The sequence below is a fragment of the Quercus suber genome, unplaced genomic scaffold (genome assembly GCF_002906115.3).
Source record: "Quercus suber isolate HL8 unplaced genomic scaffold, Cork oak 2.0 scaffold_490, whole genome shotgun sequence".
NCBI lineage: Eukaryota > Viridiplantae > Streptophyta > Magnoliopsida > Fagales > Fagaceae > Quercus > Quercus suber.
This window is the reverse complement of record NW_027069939.1, coordinates 469,697-491,557: the sequence shown is the minus strand read 5'-3', so window position 1 is coordinate 491,557 and position 21,861 is coordinate 469,697. Positions and strand designations below refer to the sequence as shown.

The following is a 21,861-nucleotide window of genomic DNA, read 5'->3' as shown; positions in this document are numbered from 1 at the left end:
GTTGTGACACAAAGTTATTGCCTTTTACGTGTCTATAACATTACTAGAAAAAAAAAATTCCATTGCGCGCATGTGTTCGTGTGATGAGATTAGTCATTATTAATTATTATTACAAAAGTTGTAATGCAAATCCATATGTAGAGTTTTTTTTTTTTTTTTTCTCTTTTTTTTTGTGGTGATTTCTATTTTTTTTTTTTTTGTTAATGACGCTTGGAAATAACATTACTGAATAGTAAGTCTGTTACAACAAATAATGCCGGCTTTCTCTCTAACTAGCAAATCAACCACCACATCTGGTGGGTTGCGTAAAATTTGGAAATCAAAATTAAGCTCTGCTCCCATCCTAGCTAACCTATCAACATAGCTATTAGCTTCCCTAAATACATGCGCTATTGAGCTAGTAATTAAGGAAGGTTTTTATCAAGTGCCTACAATCAGTTAAGAGAGGTCCTAGCATTAGCTTGATCACTAAAGATTTCTAGTTAAAGTAGTGGCCAACCTTGATATATATATATATATATATAATAAATAAAAAAATAAAAAATAAAAAAACCAAATTGGAGAATCCAATATGACATAAGTGCTTGGCTCCACAATACAACATGTCTGCCATATCCCATATGTGTTGATACTTGATAGGTGTGCTGCACTCCCTACGTGGCACTGACAAATAGACATGGCAAAACGGTCGGGTCGGGTCGGGTTCGGGTCGGGTCAATCAGGTTGCGGGTCAAACGGGTTACAGGTCAAAAACGGGTCATTTTAAGCGGGTCAATCGGGTTGCGGGTCGGGTCGGGTTGACATGTATTTTTCACATGAATTTTTTTTTTTTTTTAAAGAAAACAGCATGTATCCGTTATTTGAAAAGTTATACAACAAATTACTTGATGCAAAATGCATTATTTTGAATTCACTACTTATATCAAGAATGAACTCAGTTAAACTCATTAATACTTATTCAACAATTTTAAAATTATACAAATCCTAACATTACTTTCTAAAACAAAATAACACAAAGATAAGTAAAACAAATACACAAGTTTTATTTCTACACAATATCAACATTCCAAATATAAAACAAAATTACAAATGACTTATTGGATAACTCATTTGATAAAGAATAAAAATATATAAGAAATTTACAATCTTGAAAATTAATTTTATAATCTATTATCAGTTGTGGTTGATACTCTATTTCAATTTGAGATATACTTTAAAATTTGATTGCTTACTTATTTGTACATGGTCTCTTTTATGAATATCATATTATTGTTAAGCAACACACATTCTATGAAATACCATAATTTATTTTGAAAAGCCGTTTATTTTGGACACAAATTATTAAAAAAATATGTCTAAGTATTCATAATTTATGCTAATTTGATACTTTAGCTTCACTATTTTCACACTTGTGAATATTTCTCACATATCTACAAGTTTAAATCTATGTTTTTAACTCTACTGTAACCAGATTATCTTGGCATGTATTTTGCTATTTGATATCTAAAAATATTTACTCATTACAGAATGTTTAACAATTTATCTTTCAATTAATTTGCATATAGTTATATAAATGTATTATATAAGAAATTTACAATCTTGAAAATTAATTTTATAATCTATTATCAGTTGTGGTTGACACTCTATTTCAATTTGAGATATACTTTAAAATTTGATTGCTTACTTATTTATACATGGTCTCTTTTATGAATATCATATTATTGTTAAGCAACACACACTCTAGGAAATATCATAATTTATTTTGAAAAGCCGTTTATTTTGGACATAAATTATTAAAAAATAGGTCTAAGTATTCATAATTTATGCTAATTTGATACTTTAGCTTTACTATTTTCACACTTGTGAATATTTCTCACATATCTACAATTTTAAATCTATGTTTTTAACTCTACTGTAACCAGATTATCTTGGCATGTATTTTGCTATTTGATATCTAAAAATATTTACTCATTACAGAATGTTCAATAATTTATCTTTCAATTAATTTGCATATAGTTATATAAATGTATCAATTGTTTCCTTAAAGTTCACAATAAACAATTAAACTAATATATTCTTAGTTTTACTATTTTTTTACCAAAATTTTTTTTTTTTTAAAAATGGTTCGGGTTCGGGTCGGGTTGACCCGTAAAAAACACGGATCGGATCACGGGTTAACCCTTTTTGCTTCGAGTCAAAATAATTAAATTTGAGTCGAGTATTTTTCGAGTCGGGTCGGGTTGAGTCAGAAAATTCTGACCCGTTTTGCCATGTCCAGTGACAAACAACTAAAAAAGGGCAAAAAAAATAAAAAAAATAAAAGAGAAGTTGAACAGTTAATTGTGTAGGGTATGTGCGGTGAATCCAGATTCCCCACTTTTCTATTTCTGACTTCTTCTTGTCCTTCTGAGGCTCCTCCTCTGTCCTTCTTCCACTCTAATGTTCGCTGTGACTGTGACTCCCACTTATCTCACAAAGTCACTACCATTTTCTAATCTGAAAGCTGCTGTGAGCCCCCTGCAGATAGTGGAGATCATCACTGATTATTCTTCTCACTACCCTTCAAGAGGTAATTAAAATTAACCATCTTTCACTTTCATTTTCTCACATCACATTATCATCATGCTTATTATTATTGAGGTTGTCTTGTGGGTTTAATATCTTATTAGGAAATCTCAACTTACTATGGATTCTTGCACTCTTTTTTAATCACCTTATGAGAGTGAATTTAAACTCTTGTCACAGATCTTAAGCAGTTATCATTTGTGTGAGAAAAAAGGTAAGATCTCTAAAAAAAAAAGAAAAGAAAATCTTAATTCATTGGATTTTCCTTTTTCTTTTTAGAAATCTTAATTAAGATCTCTAAAAATAAATTTATCATGAGTTTCTTAGAATTTTATATATGCCTATTTTAAAATGAGTTGATTGACTATTCAAATTTAAATATATATTGGTTATCACCACTGCACATTTGGTATGGTGTTCACTTCACAATTAGAAGTACTTGTGAAGTCTAGTGTTTTATTTTCAGCATTTTCATTATTCACAGAATTATGGCACCTGTTTAGTAGAGAAAATGAATCATGGCACTTTTTGTGGCACCTATTTATTGTTGTTGTCGTTTTTTTTCGGCATTTCAGTTTATGAGCCTTATTTTTTACTATATATATATATATATATATATATATATATTTTTTTTTTTTTTAAATCCTACTTCTCTTTTTGAAAAGATATTTTAAATCCTACCTAATGTCCTTATTATACTGTACTAAATCAATTATAGAAAATGAAAGTTTTAATTCTACATTTTTTTAAAAAAAGCAAACAAGGAAGAGTGAAATGTATACAATTTTGCAGGAATATTGCTATACTCTTAATACTTATTTTCTCAATTTAATTTATGGAACCAAATTAGATGCTTAAATTTTATATATTAAGATTAATCACTAAATTTGATTTTTAGTAACTATGAATTGGTTATTTTTGTTTCTTTATTTTAATGATATGAAATATACTTATTGAAACTATAGAGAATCTTGTGCATAATAACGAGGTTCAAATTGAGTTCTAAATGATGGATATGACAATTATAGTTGTTTACACTTTACAATTGTTTATTTATATTGTTTTTAATATTGATGAATATTTTTTTGATTCTTCTTTTTATTTATTTATTTATTTTTTTTTTTTTAATTTTGTCTTTCAATCTTGGCCTCCTAGTCTAAAATCTCAGCTCTGCCACTGACCACAAACTTACACATGACCCAACACCAATCATATTATATCTACTCCTAATTTATATAATATAAAAATGAGTTCAAATTCGGTAAGGATGGGGTATTAAACACATGTTTTACACTATCTAATAAGAGATCGCCTCATCAATTTCTTACTTAAAACTCAGTGCATATTACCACATCAAATAACATCTTAATAAATTCCCAATTTGAGTGTGGTTGTGTTTATTTTTTAATATGTGATAAGATGATATGACATATTGAGATTTGAGAGTGTAAAACTTGGGTTTTACATCATATCCTTATAGAATTTAATCTCTATAAAAATCTATTGTCTCATTCTTAACATTTCATCTTATACTCTACTAATCACAACCTATCACACGTTCTTTTCTCTTTCCTTATAAGATAACCTAAGTTTTTGAAAAAGAAAATAGACACTTGACATATAATAATTAGTAAAACATAAAGTAGAAGACTGAAAGTGCAACATAAGATTTTTACTCGTGTGTGTGTGTGTTTGATACATAATAAGACTTTTATTCAACAAGAAAAATGCAAACAGCCATTACAGGTGTTCATGATGGTGAACACAAAAAATAGCAAACAAAAAAAACTGAATACAGAATAAGAGAAGTAACTTAAGTGGCACTACTAAGGGTAGAAAAGAACTCCAAAGCAGAAGAACAGTTTGAATAACCGCTGTTAGCCCATTCAAAAAGAGTATTTTGGGTGAGTTATTGTAACTGATCAAGCGTTCTCTCTAGACCCTTAAAAGAGCGCCGATTTCTTTCCAACCAAACAACCCACATCAAACAACTTGGAACCATATTCCATACATCCGAAGCATATTTTCCCAACCAATTACTCCAACAAGACACCAAACTCACCACAAAACCTGGAGTGACCCATTGAATCCCAAAAGCATGTAACATTTGCATCCACAAAGCATAAGCTACCGAACAGTGAATGAGAAGATGGTCCATAGATTCCACAGAACAGCAGCACATATAGCACCTATTTACCAAAGGAAGGCTTCGGAGATTATCCAAGGTAAGGATCTGGCCACGTGCTGCGGTCCACAAGAAGAAAGCCACCCTCTTAGGCACCTTGACTTTCTAAATCCCCTTCCATGAGAAGTAAGAAGGAGCTGTACCCCTGATCTTATGATAGAAGGAGCGCATATCAAACTTACCATTCCTATTAAGACACCAATGGGGTCTATCCCACCTAATACCTCGTGGGATCCGAGACTGAATGAATTCTAGGAAAGAGAAGGCAGCCTCAAATTTCCTCTCATGAAACCTATCAAATCTCACATTCCAACATCTACTACTCCCATCCTCTTGATGATCCAACAAGTTAGAAATACAGGCTTCCTGTCACTAGAACACGCAAATAACTGAGGGTAAAGCATTTTAAGAGAGAAATCCCCAACCCACCTATCATGCCAAAAACGAATACGAGAACCATCACCCACCACAAAAGCTAAGTTTTTGGAGCACCTCTCCCAAATGACATTAACGCCACGCCAAAGGCCACACCCGTGTGCCCTTCTACAATCTTTAGTATTCCACCCCACTTGATCCTTGCCATATTTGGTGGCAATAACCCTCCGCCAAAGACTAGTTTCTTCTTGGCCAAACCTCCATAACCATTTCCCTAATAGGGCTTGGTTGAAGTGACCTAGCTTCCTGACCCCCAAACCACCCATCTCAAGAGGTGTACGCACCTTCTCCCAAGCCAACAAAGAATGTTTAAAACACTCCTCCGAAGACCCCCACAAGAATTTCCCCTGAATACGCTCCAATTTGTTAGCCACAGCTATAGGGATGGTAAATAAGGATAGATAGTATGTGGGAAGACTAGAGAGGGTACTCTTCAAGAGAGTAAGCCTACCACCCTTAGACAAATATAGACGCTTCCAACCAGCCAGCTTCTTCTCTATCTTCTCCAAAATGGGGTTCCAAATGGATGCAGTCTTGTATAAGGTGCCCTAAGGCATGCCCAAATATTTCATGGGCAGGCTACCCACCTGACAACTGAGAATATTAGCCAAAGCATCAATATTACCAACCTACCCGACCGGGACAATCTCACTCTTCTCCGCATTGACCTTTAATCTCAACATAAGAAGGAAAATAAGTAAAATTTAGACTATAATAGGTGAATGTGGCGATTTTAAAATGGTATGTGCAGAGTAGTTTCCAACATGTATGAGAGCCAATAAACTCTCTGGCCCCATTAGCCAGCCAGATTATATCAAGTTTGTCATTTTCAACCCTCTCCCCGAAGCTGGCATCCCCAAAATAAGAGGAGTGCAATCTTCACCATTTGTCTTCTTTAAAAAACAATTAATCTCCATATCAAATTCAATTCGATTGTGATTCAGCATATCTAGGTATAATACCGGGCATCTACCATGTCCTTTTTGGCATTTCCAAGAGAAAGAAAACCATGCACACCCCACTTTCAGTCTTTCACTATATTCATGCAATGCAAGCACCAACCTAGGATCAAGTTATTTGCCAACTTCAACTTCCTTCTTTAAATAGTGAAGGGCAATTACACTTCTTTAAAGTATATCTTCTTTTACACTTATCCTCATAAACTATCCAAATGTATATTTGCCTCCCTAAACTATACACTCTTTCACACTTACCCCCCTAAACTATGAGAATGTACATTTTTTCCTCTTAAACTATACACTCTTTTACACTTCCCCTTGATCTATATCCCTTTTACACTTACCCTCCTCAACTATGAGAGTACACACTTACTTCCCTAAACAATTACTTATAGGATAGGGAGCAAAGTGTTACAAAGGTAATAATTTAGGTGTGTAAGTGTGCATTATCATAGTTAATTAGGGGGGAAAGTTTTACGCAAGTAATAGTTTATGGGGTTAAGAGTGCATTTGGATAGTTTAAGGGAGTAAGTGTAAAAAGGGTATAGTTTAGGAGGGTAAAGTGTTATTTTTCCAAATAGTGGGGTTGTGCATATTCTCTATTAACATAATTTGTGCACTTAGATAATCTTCACCTCTATGGTCAATTACTACTCTTTTTGATTCTGATACAGATAAAATATGCATACAAACTATGTAAAACAATTGTGTTGATAACCTCATTCGGAACAAAACTTATGTACAGTTTCATAATGCTGTAACTTAGATTTTTTGATTAATTAAATTCATCACATGCATGTATTGATCTCTCTCTCTCTCTCTCTTCTGATATAACTCTAAGCAATATTACAGATTCTAATAACTTTTAATTGAATGTGATTTTAATACATCCACCGTTGGATTAAATTTTTTTCTTATAATCTACATGCTTGCAAAATTTTAAGATAATATGTCATTAATCAAATGTAAAAATTTCAAGTTTTTGTTTTTAAAATTGTGCATAAAAGATGGGTTTCTCGATTGAATGGAAAATAGTATCCAATTGGCACTAAATTTGCTATGCATTAGGAACATAGAGAATATGTAATTTAATGGTGGTATTAAAAAAAAATAATAATAATAAGAATTCGAGAAAAAGTTATTAGGTGGTATAACATTATTAAGGGTTACATAAAGTGTAATAACTTGAACCCACTACCGCGCTCTCTTGGCGTGATAGTCACTCTACAAGTATAAGTGTTTGTGGGGCGTAGGGGATAAGGGCCGGGGTTTAAGTCTTTAGGAATGAATTTTACACACATATACACAGATTAAGCTAGAGTAGAATTTTTATCTTGTATCTATAAAAAATAAAATAAAATAACTTGAACCCAACCTTATATGTATGCATGTGTATATGTGTGCGTGTCTGTCTATATATATATATATATATTCAAAGAAAGGAAAAAAGAAAAAGAAAAAGATAGCATGTCTTATTAAAGTAGCTCTTATAGTTTAGTGGTATATGTTGCCTTGTGTATCATTCAAATTTGAGGTCACCATGATTAAAATAAAAGGAATATTTTTAAGGTGGTGGGTTTTATTCAGTTCAATAAATCAGTTTAACATCACTCGAAAATATTTTATTTCCCATTCTTGTCACTTTGTCAGCTTTGATAATGGATTTTTTCTTTCCATGATAGCAGTTGATGCTATGCATCGATCAAAAGAAAACATGAAGGATGAAGCTACCATGCTGTGAACACAATGACAATATATCCGATACCCCTTTAGTAAAACTTCTTGTTTTCCACTCATAACATGAACTGACAAATAAGTATGTGAATAAAAAACCGAACTGAAAGTTAATTTGTGTATAAAGAAACCGTGGAAATTTATTGAGCTTACTGAGGACCCAACAGGTTTGAACTTAAAAGCCATAAGAAACCAAGAGAGAAGTTCATCAAGGCATCTGAGCATTGCAGAAATGGAAAGGAGTGGAAAGCATGCAGCAGAAAGGTACACATTAATATATTTTTCAGTTGCTTTCACATAGCAGCTAGCTAACCTTTTCTTGACAAAAACCACACTTCTTTTTTTTTGTAGGTATGCGGTGGTTACAGGGTCAAACAAGGGCATTGGTCTTGAAACTGTGCGGCAACTTGCATCTCAAGGTGTGAAAGTTGTTTTGACAGCTCGGAATGAGAAGAGGGGGATGGAGGCTTTGCAGTCGCTCCATGAGTCGGGTTTGTCGAATGTAGTCTTCCATCAGCTTGATGTTTTGGACCCAGTTAGCATCAACTCCTTGGCCAATTTCATCCGGGAAAAATTTGGCAGGCTTGATATCCTGGTAAGGATGAAACCTTTTTATTTTTATTTTTTTTCTACATCAAGTAAGGGAGAGGGATGCAAACCTTAATTCCATTCATAAAGAGTAGTGTCACTGAAATTCTTTAAGGATGAAATTCTTTCCAGTTTGACTCTTATATCAACCATTCAATTATAATGTATAGCCAAATTATGATAAGGGCACATTGGATTTTGCTAAAATGAAATTGAGATGCAGTGACTTCACAATCAATTATTGCCACCAAAAGCTGAAGAAATTTGTACCAACATTTTCTTCATAGATCATTCAGTATGTTGCCTCCGTTGTTATCTTTTTTTGTCCTTGCCATTAACTCTATCCCTCATGGAAGTCAAATATCATGATCAATCGGGATAGGCATACTGAAAAATATCTCAAGATGTGAAGACCTTCAACCATATAACTCACTATATATGTTAGAATTATGTAAATAGTGGAACATAAAGTGGAATACAAAAAGTAGTATAGAGAAATTTTATTCTTATATAAATACTTACAATTTGCCGATTTTAATGTTAAAAATTACAATATTTTATGATTTTTTTTTTCTTTCTCAGCTGTAAGTACAAGATATAGAATTATAAAATTTTAAAAAGTTTTACATGAACTTCAGTTTGTGTAATGACTCACTAACCATCTTTCATTAATTAACAAATGTAATATGACCTTCGTTTGACTTTTACAGGTTAATAATGCTGGTGCTTCTGGGGTTGTCGTTGATGAAGAAGGCCTAAAGGCCTTAAACATAGACCCCTCAGCCTGGGTGAGTTCAAAAAAATAAAGACAGTAATTTTGATGCATGCCTTGTTCAGACTGATACCCATAACTAACTACTTCAATGTAGCTCTCAGGGGAGGCTTACAAGTTGATTGAACTTCATGGAGTGATTAAAACAAATTATGAGAAAGCAGAAGAATGCTTGAATATTAATTACTATGGTGTGAAAAGAGTAACAGAGGCTCTACTGCCACTATTACAGCTTTCCCCTGCTGGTGCAAGGATAGTAAATGTGTCCTCTCTCAGGAGTGAGCTAAAGGTAAAAAGCTAATCTCCTATACCTACAAATTTATTCAACATCTATCCTTGTACAAATTTTCATAGGGTTTGCTGCATAAACCCTATTCTGCATAATATGCTTCTTTGGCAGCCAAAACAAAAAGAGAACAAGGTTAGAAGGTAAATATCACACTGGCTGATATTGCTTATTATGATAAAAGCAACATCACTTTCATACTTGTCTAACATTAATATCATTTTTATTATACACTAATTACGACTATCCATATCAACAATTGTGAAAAATGTTGTGTCCCTTGACTTATTAATTAATTTCTTTAAACCCTTCTAGGCAGAAATGAAAAAATCCATACCTTTTAAATTTTTAAGAAATTAAATTGAAACTGTTTAAAATTTTAAGGACAAAAATTGAACTTGGACCACATGAGAGAAAAAAAATTCTTCAAAAGCCCAAAATGACTCCAGCATCATAAGAGGAATCCGTTTTCATTCACATAAGAGTATTATAGATTAGATACAAACAAGGCATGTATTATCATCTGCTATGAACACAATGATAGAGTGTATTTAGACCAGTTCACAGTATTTGCTTAAATCAATAAAAGGAGTTGCATGAACAATCTGTTTGGCAGCTATCTAATCCTTGGACAATCCAATAATCACTGCCTCATTTTATCAATTATTTCATTGAGGTCCTAGCACCACATGGAGAAAAAATGTGTCATATTAATAAAAATTATCTAACACAACTACAAGCATCACTTTATACAGAGGATACCTGGTGAGCATATAAGAAAAGAACTAGGTGACATAGAGTTTCTAACCGAAGAAAGAGTGGAAGTGGTTTTAAGAAGATTTTTGCATGACTTGAAAGAAAATGCCCTTGAAGACAATGGATGGGCATTGATGCTACCTGCTTATAGCATCTCCAAGGTCACCCTCAATGCCTACACTAGAATTCTGGCCAAGAAGTTCCCTAACATGTGTATCAACTGTGTTCATCCTGGCTATGTCAAGACAGATATAAACTGGAATACAGGGATAATGACTGTAGAAGAAGGAGCTAGAGGTCCAGTTATGCTGGCTCTTTTACCTGATGGAGGACCTAATGGCTGCTATTTTGATCGTACTGAAGTGGCGGAGTTTTGATTCAGCTGTATGTCAAATCAAGTTTTTACTTCTGCTACTTTGACATATGGAAACAACAACATTATGCTTCAAAGTAAAGATTTTGGATAAGAACTACCTTCATTTTTTTCTTTATGTTTGATAAGAATGAGATTGCTTTGGTTTTATCTTTGAAAAACAAGAAATACATATCACTTATTTTCTTTCTATTTTGAATTGAACTTTACAACCTGTTGTGTTCCTTTCTTTTACTCACACTCTGAAGAGTCTGAACTTAAGACTAAAAGCTACGAATAATCAACTTCTTGTGGGAATTTCCTAACCCAATATAGGTAATTGTTTAGGCTCTCAAATTTTAATTACGACTAAGTTAATTAAGGCCAATCTAAGTTTAGTTTTTTTTTTTTTTTTTGGGAAGTCCAGAATTAGTGCTGGGCTTCCACCTCCACGATGTGTCTTGATAGCCGTAAGTGCAGAGTCAATAAAGGCAGGCGTGGCACTGACAAATTAGAAATAGGAAAAAGGAGGTTGAAATTGAATCGAATGGTTGATTGTTTTTGCAGTATGTGCGGTGGTTCCAGTTTCCCCAGTTTCACATTTCTGACTTCCTTCTTCCCTACCAGACTCCCATGTTCTCTGTGCCCCCCACCACCCACTTATCTCACAAAGTCTCAACAAAAATCTACTCTAAGCTTCACTTTTTTTCTTTTTTCTTACTAAAAAAGGGTCTTCAGCGACTCAGCATGTACATCATCGGTGTCTTGATAGGGTTATTGTTGTGGACACAACACATTTATTATGCTTGAATCACTCAATTCCTAGCAAGCATCATGTAAAACAATATGAAAGCTCTTACCATCAAGCCACACCCTGCAAGGTAATATCTAATCTAAGCTGCGGTGGAGTCACTGCTGTGGGTCTAATATCTATTAGGAAATCTTAATTTTTTATTTTTTTAAGAAACAAACACACACACAAAATGAAGAGGGAAAGAGGTTCTAACACAAAGGCGCATTATAACTCCACTCAAAAGTCATGGTAACTTTTAAGAAACAAACACACACACACACAAAAGGAAGAGAGAAAAGGGTTCTAACACAAAGGTGCATCACAACTCCACTCAAAAGCTATGGTAACTGTACGCACCCAGAACGGGCTTAAAAAGCGAGCTCACTCTTGGACTCACAATATATTTGTAATGTGGGCTTAAATTGCTTGGCAACGGCACGCCCTTAAATGTTACTAGGTGGCTGGTAGACGACACCCGGGCAGTTGCCTTAATGCTCGAGGGGTGGTTCGCTGAGCACGGTCCAGGTGATGCGGTGTAGCATGTGCTGATGTAAACCCCCAAGGGGTGAAATGGACAAAATGTTGGGTTGCCGTATAAGGCCCATATGGGCTTGGACATTACGGTAGCTTAAGGCCTAAATAGATCTAGGTATACTAGCGCCGTACAATGCTATTTGGAGATTTTATTTATTATTAATTTTGTTGTTGTTGTACGCCTTTTTTTTGTTTTGGGTTGCATCTCAACAATAAACAAAGCCAGTAATCCAATTATTTGTGGTAAGAATATAAGAGTATGATTGGGCAAGACCAGTAGTTCTTTTTCTTCCAAGTCCAATGTACGTGACTTATTTTTTGGAGACACTATGTTGAAAGTGGTATTTCTTGAAATTTTTCATACTGCATGAGATAAGATCTATAATGAAAAAATATATAGTTGAATTTAGTTATACAATTAGTAACAATGACCAGACTTTAATATAAGTTTTTTATAAAGTTAGGTAGATGAGATTTGTCGATTAAAAATTTAAAATATATTTAGTCTCTCAATAGGTAAATATAGAGATATGGTATTTACTTAGATCCAATATGGGGGATGGCACTCAAAAGCGGTAAATATTCATCAATAGCTAAATTATAGCATTCCATATGAGTGTTGTTACTTATCTTTGAAAAGATCAAATCCAAAAACAAACAAAACAAAAAAAAAAAAAAAAAAAGGAAAATTATAAATTCAGCCCATTTTAGAGAAATTTTTTTAGTTTACGAGCTTCTATAATAGGTTCTTTTTTTTTTTCTTTTTTTTTTTTTTCATAGTTTGTAATGCTCTTCAAAGTATATACTTAGTTATGTGTGACTTTTAATGAAGCTAAGCATTACTAGAAACAATGGTATCACATAGTAGAAAATATAGTGGAACAAATGAAAGCACTCAACGAAAGCTATTTATTTGTCTTAATTCTGAGCGAATTTTGGTTTGGAAGATTCACATATGAATGAATCTGGAAATATTCATATGAGAATCATATAGCATAATATAATGGTGGGTGAATGCCATGGTTGAGAGAGAAGATACTTTAAAGTTTGATTTGTGAGCTAGAGGATAATAGTGAGTGCATGTCATTTGATAATTGTATCTTTGACCTTAAGCTCCGCAAATCAAATGTACATAACTTAACCTTGACTCTTGAGGCATTGTCATTGTCCATAGTTCAAGGCAAGCTTTGAGTTTTAAATTTTTAAGACAAAACTTTTTCTCCTAAATGTTGTCACTCATGATCATTTTATGTCATGTTGAACTTGATATTAGAATCATGTATGAAGCATAGCTCCTACATGCACCCATGGAATGTGGCTTATAGTGTAGCTTATTCGCCTTCTCAAAAAAGTGAATACTAAGGTCCCTATTCAAGTGGAAGCCAAAGCTTTTTTGTGGGCAGTGGAATTAGCAGGTCAAAAGTAGCTTTAGAATGTGGTAATTTCAAATTTTGAGTTGAGGTAGTAATCAATAGATCCAAATTAGTGCACTAGAGAACTGTTAATTTTGTTGTTGAAGTCAGATTGTTACATGCAAGATTTGACCGGTTGGAGTTTAATTAGGTGTATAGGAACGCTAACAAAGCTACACGTCTTAGCAAGATGGTCTTTGTCAAACTCTTTTCCAAGTTATTTTGGTGAAGGGATTGGTCCCTTAGGAAATGTTGTCTTGGCATGACTAATTCTAGTTTTACGTTTATTATTCTAAATGTTAATTTCAATTTGTTTTTTAATTCATAATCAATAAGAAAATAATATATGCACGGGGTTACACACTAGTTTTCATTTATTATAGCAGTAACCACATATGTTATATATATATAATTTCTGTCGTACCAAGATCAAAACAATACAATTTTTCTCAAGAATTCAAAACGTAAGTTAGTGAAAATATCAATTTTTTAATAAAAGTTATTTATAATATTTTTTGTATCATAAAAAAATAAATATAAAATTTGGAAATTATTCTTTTATTCTAAACTAACTTTCTCAAACCCAATTTTTTCTACCATAAAATCAAAAACACCGAGAAACGTAACTAAAAAAATTAATAAAACTCATCAAAACAAAATTTTAAAATGAAAAAGAAAGGGAAAAATAAAATATTGTAACCATTTTTCCTTTAAAAAAAAAAAAAACAAAGAGTACAATTCCAAAGGGGGAAAAGTAGATAATTTTTTTTGAGAAAAGAATAAGTATTGTGTTGATGTTGTCATAATCTTATCTAACTTATAATCCAATATGTGAAAAATAAATAGATAAATAAATAATTTTAAACACAAAATTGAATTTGTTTTCTTGAAAATCTCAAAGAATATAATAATAAGATATAAGGAAGATGAAGAATAGCATAAAATATTCGTAAACACTTAAAACAATTATTCAAGCATCTAAGAACATAATATAAAAAAATACATAACAATTTACTACTAATTTGTTCAACAAAATATTTTTAAATAGTGAAAGGAAATTGCACAAAGACCATCGTCTTCAACTGAACTAATTGTTCTTCATCAGCTTATTCAAATTATCTTATAATTTTCCAAATAAGTTAAAACTTGACAACAACACAAAATATAACATATTATAGTATGATTTTTTTTTTCCCAAATTAGATCAACAACAAATACCATTCACTAAAAGTATTTAGTGTTGTAAATAAAATGATAAAAAAATATTTGTATCAAGAAACACATATGAATTAGTCAATAATAGGACAATGAGGGTACAAACTCTAGTTGGAGATCCTCCTATGGATAACTATCAGGTTATATCTTTTCTACCATCAATGATTAAGCAAGACTTGTGAATATTTGTATTCTTCATTAATTTCATTTTTCAGTTATAAACAATCAAAAGTAAAATTCTAAAAAACACAAATAGTCATCAATCTAAGGTAGAAATGCAATAAAAATAATAATAATAATAGATCCAACAAAAAGGGAACAAAATTTGAGAGAGAGAGAGAGAGAGAGAGAGAGAGAGAGAGAGAGAGAGAGAGAACCTTTTTTTGTATAGGAAAAATATACATAAAATGGAAGAGAGTGACAAATTTATAGTTAGAGGAAGAGAATAAGAAGAGCCAAAATAAAAGAAGATAAAAGAGCAAAATAATATTTAAATTTAAAACCGCCCAAGAAGAATATATGTAGACAACACTTTTGTTTTGATTTTCAATTGATTTATTATTTAGAAGATGAATATGTAAAGTTTAAACTGCTTAAAATGAATTTGTAAAGCTAAAACCGCCTTAAATGAATTTATAAAGTCAATATTACCCTTCAACTTTTAGATATATATTAATTAACCAAAATCATAGATGATCACGAACATACATAATATGTTATTGACACCTAATGTATCTAAAAAATAAAAATCATTTATCTTATTTGAAGTTTTCCATTTTATACTCTAGCAAACTAGCCTACCACATGTCTTTTATTATTTTCTTATAAAATAACCAAAGTTTTTTTTTTTTTTTTTAAAGATACATAACATATAATAATTGGGGAAATGTAAAATACAACACTAAAAGTGGAACATAAAATTATATTATATATTATATATATGTATGTATGTGTGTATATATATATATATAGTTTTTTTTTTTTTTTTTGCTTAGCAAGATTGGAAGTAGGACTTATTCCAATCACATCCATCTACCTCTTGAGTCAAGGCATTAGGACAAGAAGTGAAATTTAGACTAATAGGGAATGTGCCATTTTTAAATGGTATGTATAGAGAAGTTTCCTACTTGTGAACTAATAAACTATGTGGCCCAATAATATTATTAGCTAGCCAAATTATATATATAATATATATATATATATATATATATATATAAGTTGTCATTTTCATCCTCTTTCTCCAAGACGGCACCCGCAAATAAGAGGAGTGCAATCTTCACCATTCGTCTTCTTAAAAAATACTAGTAGTTATAATAACAATCTCTCTACATCATATAAGGATGTGATGCGGCATATCTACTAGATATTATCTAGAATAATACCAGGCATCTACCATATGCTCTTTGGCATTTCCAAGAGAAAGAAAACCATGCACACCCCACTTTCTGTCTTTGCATGCAATGCAAACACCAACTAGGCTCAAGTTACTTCCCCTTCTTAAATAGTGAAGGTGTAATATCCTCTCTTTTCATATCTCATCACTCTTGGACCACCAGCATCTCAATATATATTTGCTCCACTCAACACTAATATTGTTTCCTTTCCTAGCTGTAACTTGTAAGTATGATTGCCCTTTCTTTCTTTAACTGAAAGTTGGATCAATACTAGTATTTAATTTAACATTTATGTGGTTTGGCTGCAAGTAATAATAACACTGTTTGCATATGCTGGTTGTTACCTTTTGATGTTTTCAAGAATAATGGAAAGTTATTGAGCTAACTGAGAGACCAACAGGTTGAGCATGTATAAAAGCCATAAGAAACCAAGAGAGAAGTTCATCAAGGCATCCAAGCATTGCAGAAATGGAAGCAATGGAAAACATGCAGCAGAAGGGCACATTATTATCTTTTTCAGTTTCTTTTCACATAGCACTATAGCAGCTTACCTTTTCTTGACAAGAACCGCATTGTTGGTTATAGGTACGCAGTGGTTACAGGGGCAAACAAAGGCATTGATCTTGAAACTGTTCGGCAACTTGCTTCTCAAGGTGTGACAGTTGTTTTGACAGATCAAAATGAGAAGAGGGGATGGAGGCTTTGCTGAAGCTCCAGGAGTTGGGTTTGTCAAATATAGTCTTTCGTCAGCTAGATGTTTTGACCCAGTTAGCATCAAGTCCTTGGCAATTCATCCAGGAAAATTTGGCAAGCTTGATATCTTGGTAAGGAGGAAATTCTTTCCATTTTTTTTAAATTTTTATATTTCTAATTGTTACATCAAGTTGGAGAGGTGTTCAAACCGTTATTCTCTTCATAAAGAACAGTGTTACTGAATTACAAGGCTCTTAATAAATTCTTTCCAATTAGAACCTTATACCAACCATTCAAGTAAAATGTATTGCCAAATTAATAAGTGTATGTGGGATTTTAGGATGAATTCTTTCCAATTTGAATCTTATACCAACCATTCAATTAAAGTGTATAGCTAGGCAAGTTATTTCAAGGGTACGTGGGATTTTGCTGAGATCTCTTTTAGCACATTACTTTATGTGATATATATTGTATGAAAATGAGATGCAGTGACTTCACAATCAGTTAATGCCTCCAAAAGTTCCTTGATGTAATTTGTATGAACACTTCCTTCACAAATCATTCAGTATGTTGCCTAAATTGTGTACACTTTTTTTGTCCTGCCATTAACTCTCTACCTCATAGACATGGATATCACGAATAATCGAGATAGGCTGATAGCATACTTGAAAATAATCGATATATGCTGATTNATATGACTTTCCTTTGACTTTTACAGGTTAATAATGCTGGAGCTTCTGGAGTGGTGGTTGATGAGGAAAGCCTAAAGGCCTTAAACATAGACCCCTCATCCTGGGTAAGTTCATAAAAATAAAGACAGTAATTTTGATGCATGCCTTGTTCAGACCGATATCCGTAACTACTACTTCAATGCAGCTCTCAGGGCAGGCTTACAAGTTGATTGAACTTCACGGAGTGATTAAAACAAATTATGAGAAAGCAGAAGAATGCTTGAATACTAATTACCATGGTGTGAGAAGAGTAACAGAAGCTCTCCTACCACTATTACAGCTTTCCCTTGCAGGAGCAAGGATAGTAAATGTGTCCTCCCTCAGGAGTGAGCTAAAGGTAAAAGGTTAACCTTCCTCTACCTATACATATATTCAACATTTAGCCTTGTACCAATTGTCATTGTGCGTACCCAAAGTTCCCTTAATGGACAAGGCTTGAAATTGGGCTCACAACTTACTTGTATAGTGGGCTTAGTGTTTCCTACTAAGGGTGGTTCCTTGCCAAGCGACCCAATGACACCCCTCAGCTCTCACAAGCTCCTTCTTTTCATCTCTAAGTTGCTCCCCCTTTTGGTGGTACTAGCTCTCTCTCTCTCTCTCCTCTACTCTCTATTTTCTCCCCCAAATTGCCAACCCCTTTCTCTTCACTCACTTCCCCTATTTATAGCTTGAGGTTGGTGGAGGATTCATGATTGCGTTCTAGTCTTACACGTGTGTGGGGTCCAATTTGATTATTCCTGACAAGGGATAAGCTCTATTGAAACAAAGGTGATGGCATTGGAACTGGTTCCTGCCTCCAAAAGATTGCTCGGCAGCGATATTCCCCAAGGCAATACCGAGTTGCCAAGGACATGGGCTATTCCGGACAAACACATCCCCAGTCAAGTCATACTTGACCGGTGTGGGCTTCTCTATCACTCATCCAAAACGAGATGGACTTACTAAGAGGTTTGGGCCCAATTTTGGTTTTTGAGAATGTTCGGCCCAAGGCCCAATGGGCCTGGGATCATACCCCGTACAATCATATATCCAAAAATAAATAAAAAGGAGAGTATAAGGCATGAAGGTAACTAACACAGTGGTTGATATTGCTTGTGATTGGAACAACATTACTTTCAATTGGGTCTAAATTGACATTGCTTTTATTAAACACCAATCAACAATTGTGAAAAATGTTGTGTCCGAGACCTATTAATTTTTTAACCCCATGTTGCCAGAAATGACAAAACTCATCCCTTGAAATTTTTAAGAAACTAATTGAAACTTTTTTATTTTGAGGGACAAAAATTGAACTGGGACCAAATTTTGCAAGATGAAAATTCATTTTAATCCATGCGAAACAAAAATCTCCAAAAGGACAAAATGATCTCCAAAAGGACAAAATGACAGTGAAGTTCTTTTGGTGTACATTTTAAGCATGAGTGTATTATGACATGAATGCTCCCCAGAATACTAGCATCTTACTTAGATTAACCTCCAACATCATAAGAGGATCTCATTTTCGTTCACATTAGAGTCTTATATATTAGATGCAAAGAAGGCATGTATTATCATCTATGAAGCATGGATGCGTTTCTGGATTCGGGTGCAGATGTGGGTGCGAGACTCGGCAATTTTTGAAAAAGTAAAGTGTGGGTACAGCTGGATGCGACGATTAAAAAATTATTAAAAATATTTTATTTATATTTTCTATATATTTCTAAGCATACTTTTTCACATTATATAAACATATACCAAATTTAAGAGTAATAGTAGATAATAACTAAAACATGATGTTCATATATTTAGAGGACAGAACAATTCAATGGAAAATATAAAAGTGAATGCCCAGCAACCACCATCAAAAAAATTTCAGGTGTTATTGATCCTAATCCAACATGGAGTCAATGGCCTCAATCTTTTAGAAGCACAACACGTTGTCTTAGTAGAACCGCTACTGAATCTAGTAGCAGAAGCACAAGCTCTCAGCCAGGTACATCGAATTGGGCAGGAAAATAAGACACTTGTACACCATTTTTATTTTTATTTTACTTGAATTTCGTCCTAAGAGGTACGTAATTTTGTTTTATTTAAAACCTATGGTTGTGTGGTACAACGATCTTTAAATAAAAATAAAAATTTTGTTTTATATTGCTTCTGCAAAAACTATCACCATTGACGTTGCCCAAATTCCAATTGTTGCTGCTTGATTGGTGTTGTTATTATTGTGGCTATTGATGGTGGTATTGGTGGTATTATTGCCAGTGGTGCTAGTGGCGGTGATATTATTTCTGGTGGTGGTATTGGTGGTGGTAGTGGTGGTGGTGTTATTGCTGTTGTGGTATTAATGGTGGTGTTATTGCTGTTAATGTTCACAAGGTTTGTCAACAAATCCTTTAAGGCATTGTCAAAATTAGTTCCTTCCAATGCCGAGATCTCCCAGAAAATCAGATCGTTCTTCTCAGCAAACCCACGAGCTTCCTTTCTTAGAACTTCACGATCATTCTCGGAATCACTTTTGTTCCCTATCAGAATGATAGCTTGTCTCTTCTTTGCATGGCGATGCAGCTCTTCCAGGCAAAGTGTCATGCAATCAAAACTCTTGCGGTTAGTTATGTCGTAAACCAGTATTACCCCATCAGCATCCTTGTAATCTGCATTTGAATATACATTGTTTCTGCTCAATCCACAGAAAAACATGATCAAATGAGTATAAATTATACTAACAAAATTGATTCAATTATACTAAAGCCAATTATTAAAATTGACATCAACCTCTTGATGCCTATTCAAAAGGGTTAAGAAACTCTATCATACTTTCCATCCTTGAATTTGTAAAACTTTAAAAAAACCAAAGCGATTTAACCAAAGCTGACCTCATCAAATATAGTAATGCGGCGTTTGGAAAGCGCCACCACAAGTCCAGCCAAAAAAAAAAAAATTGAAATAGCCAAAGTTTTTGAAATAAAAATACTTGACTCTTTGTACCCGAATAAGAGCATTAACAGCAGTAGAGTTAAAAATTTAGCTATTTGACACCACAAAAGGTTACTTTATCTATTTTACCTACACACATGCTGTAACAGTGGATCTATTTTAGTTTTCAACACAATAAAATAATATAAACATCACAATAAAATAAGATATCTACTACAATAAAATAATTTATCTACTACATACAGCCATCACAGCCACACACACAACTAGGCAGGGAATAAATTTTTTTTTTTTTTAGCTCTAAGCTACAATGTACATCCATAGATAGATGTGCACTGTATCAATGAAGCTAAAAAAAATAGCTTTAGCTCCACTGCTGTATGGTTATTTTTGTGTTTTAGTGGAGCTAAAATAGCTATATAGCTTTTTAGCTCCACTGCTTCAAGTGCTCTAACTCTCTCTTTTTTTTGCTGAAACCTGAACAACTCTCCACTCTCTCACTCTCTTTCTCACACTCTCACTCTTGCTACTGATCCACCATCAGCAAATCCACGTCGTTGACCCACGCCACCGGCCCAACCCTAACACCAATCCGCAAAGCCTCGGTCGTAGATGCATTTCCCTTTCCCCAGATCAATGTTGGGTGGCCGGAACAGTCTTGGGTTTGGTGTTGGGTGGCCGAATCGGTGTTTTGATCACTTCAAAGGCATTGATTTGGATGCCCTTCTGGACATGTTCACCGACGAACTTGTCAAGCTCTTCACTGCCAGAGCTCGTAGAAGGTACTTGTTTTTTTCTTCATATATTTCATCTTTCATTTTTTACTTATTTTATTTTATAATTGTTTTATTAATTTTGTGTTTGAAATTTTGAAGGTTTCAGAGGGGTCTGAAGCGAAAGCCCATGGCTTTGATCAAGAAATTACGCTAATCTGTAACCATTTCTCTCTCTTTAAATTTTTACATATTTTGAAATTTTGGGTATTTTGTTTTTAACAATGTTGTTTGGGTTGTTTTTCATGTTTGGGTGTCTGGATATGTTGGGTTTGGGTTGTGATTGGTGTTTGGGTGGCTGAATGTGCTAGGTTTGTTGTGGGGGGAGAGAGAGAGAGAGAGAATGGTGGGGTGGGGTTGGGTTGCTGGTTTTTTTCTTTTATGGTTGTTGGCTATAGCGGCTGTGCGTGTCGCAAATGAGGCCAATGGGCTCAACCTCACTTGGGCTCAACTTATTTGTTGGTTGGGCTGAATTTCCTACTATGGGTAGTCCTACAACCAAGGACTCACTGAGATCACCTTTCTCCTTCTCGGCGACACAATCTTTTCTCCCAACTCCTCTCAAGACTCTAGTTTTCTTCTCTATTACCCCTGTTCTCTTTCCTCCCCTTTTCTGACCAACCATTCTTTCTTCTCCTTCCCTCTTATTTATAGTGCTCAGCTCAGGCGAGGGTTATTAATGCTCTCATGTTTGTGCAACAGAGGGTCCAGTAGGATTTTCTCTAAATGGGAGGTTAGGTATGGGTGGCTTTGGGACTTGGTGCCCAC

The 21,861-nt window shown here is 33.7% G+C and overlaps 2 protein-coding genes and 1 pseudogene across 2 annotated transcripts in view; 2 read left to right on the top strand and 1 right to left on the bottom strand.

Annotated features, from left to right (window-relative positions):
* The first annotated feature begins 2,353 nt into the window (after positions 1 to 2,353).
* LOC112028033 ((+)-neomenthol dehydrogenase) lies at positions 2,354 to 10,845 on the top strand. Its single transcript, XM_024060676.2, has 6 exons — positions 2,354 to 2,569; positions 8,046 to 8,142; positions 8,230 to 8,473; positions 9,177 to 9,254; positions 9,336 to 9,527; positions 10,280 to 10,845. The coding sequence occupies exons 1-6, from the start codon at positions 2,440 to 2,442 to the stop codon at positions 10,655 to 10,657; spliced, it is 1,119 nt and encodes a 372-aa protein (XP_023916444.2). The 5' UTR covers positions 2,354 to 2,439; the 3' UTR covers positions 10,658 to 10,845.
* Positions 10,846 to 16,387: 5,542 nt separating this feature from the next.
* Positions 16,388 to 21,861, top strand: part of LOC136063139 ((+)-neomenthol dehydrogenase-like) — a 25,583-nt pseudogene continuing 20,109 nt past the window's right edge.
* Positions 19,189 to 21,861, bottom strand: part of LOC112009545 (ras-related protein Rab11A-like) — a 14,582-nt gene continuing 11,909 nt past the window's right edge. The window contains exon 2 of the mRNA XM_065763072.1: positions 19,189 to 20,060. Coding sequence (XP_065619144.1) covers positions 19,553 to 20,060 — 508 coding nt within the window. The 3' untranslated portion in view covers positions 19,189 to 19,552. The remainder of the gene's footprint in view (positions 20,061 to 21,861) is intronic.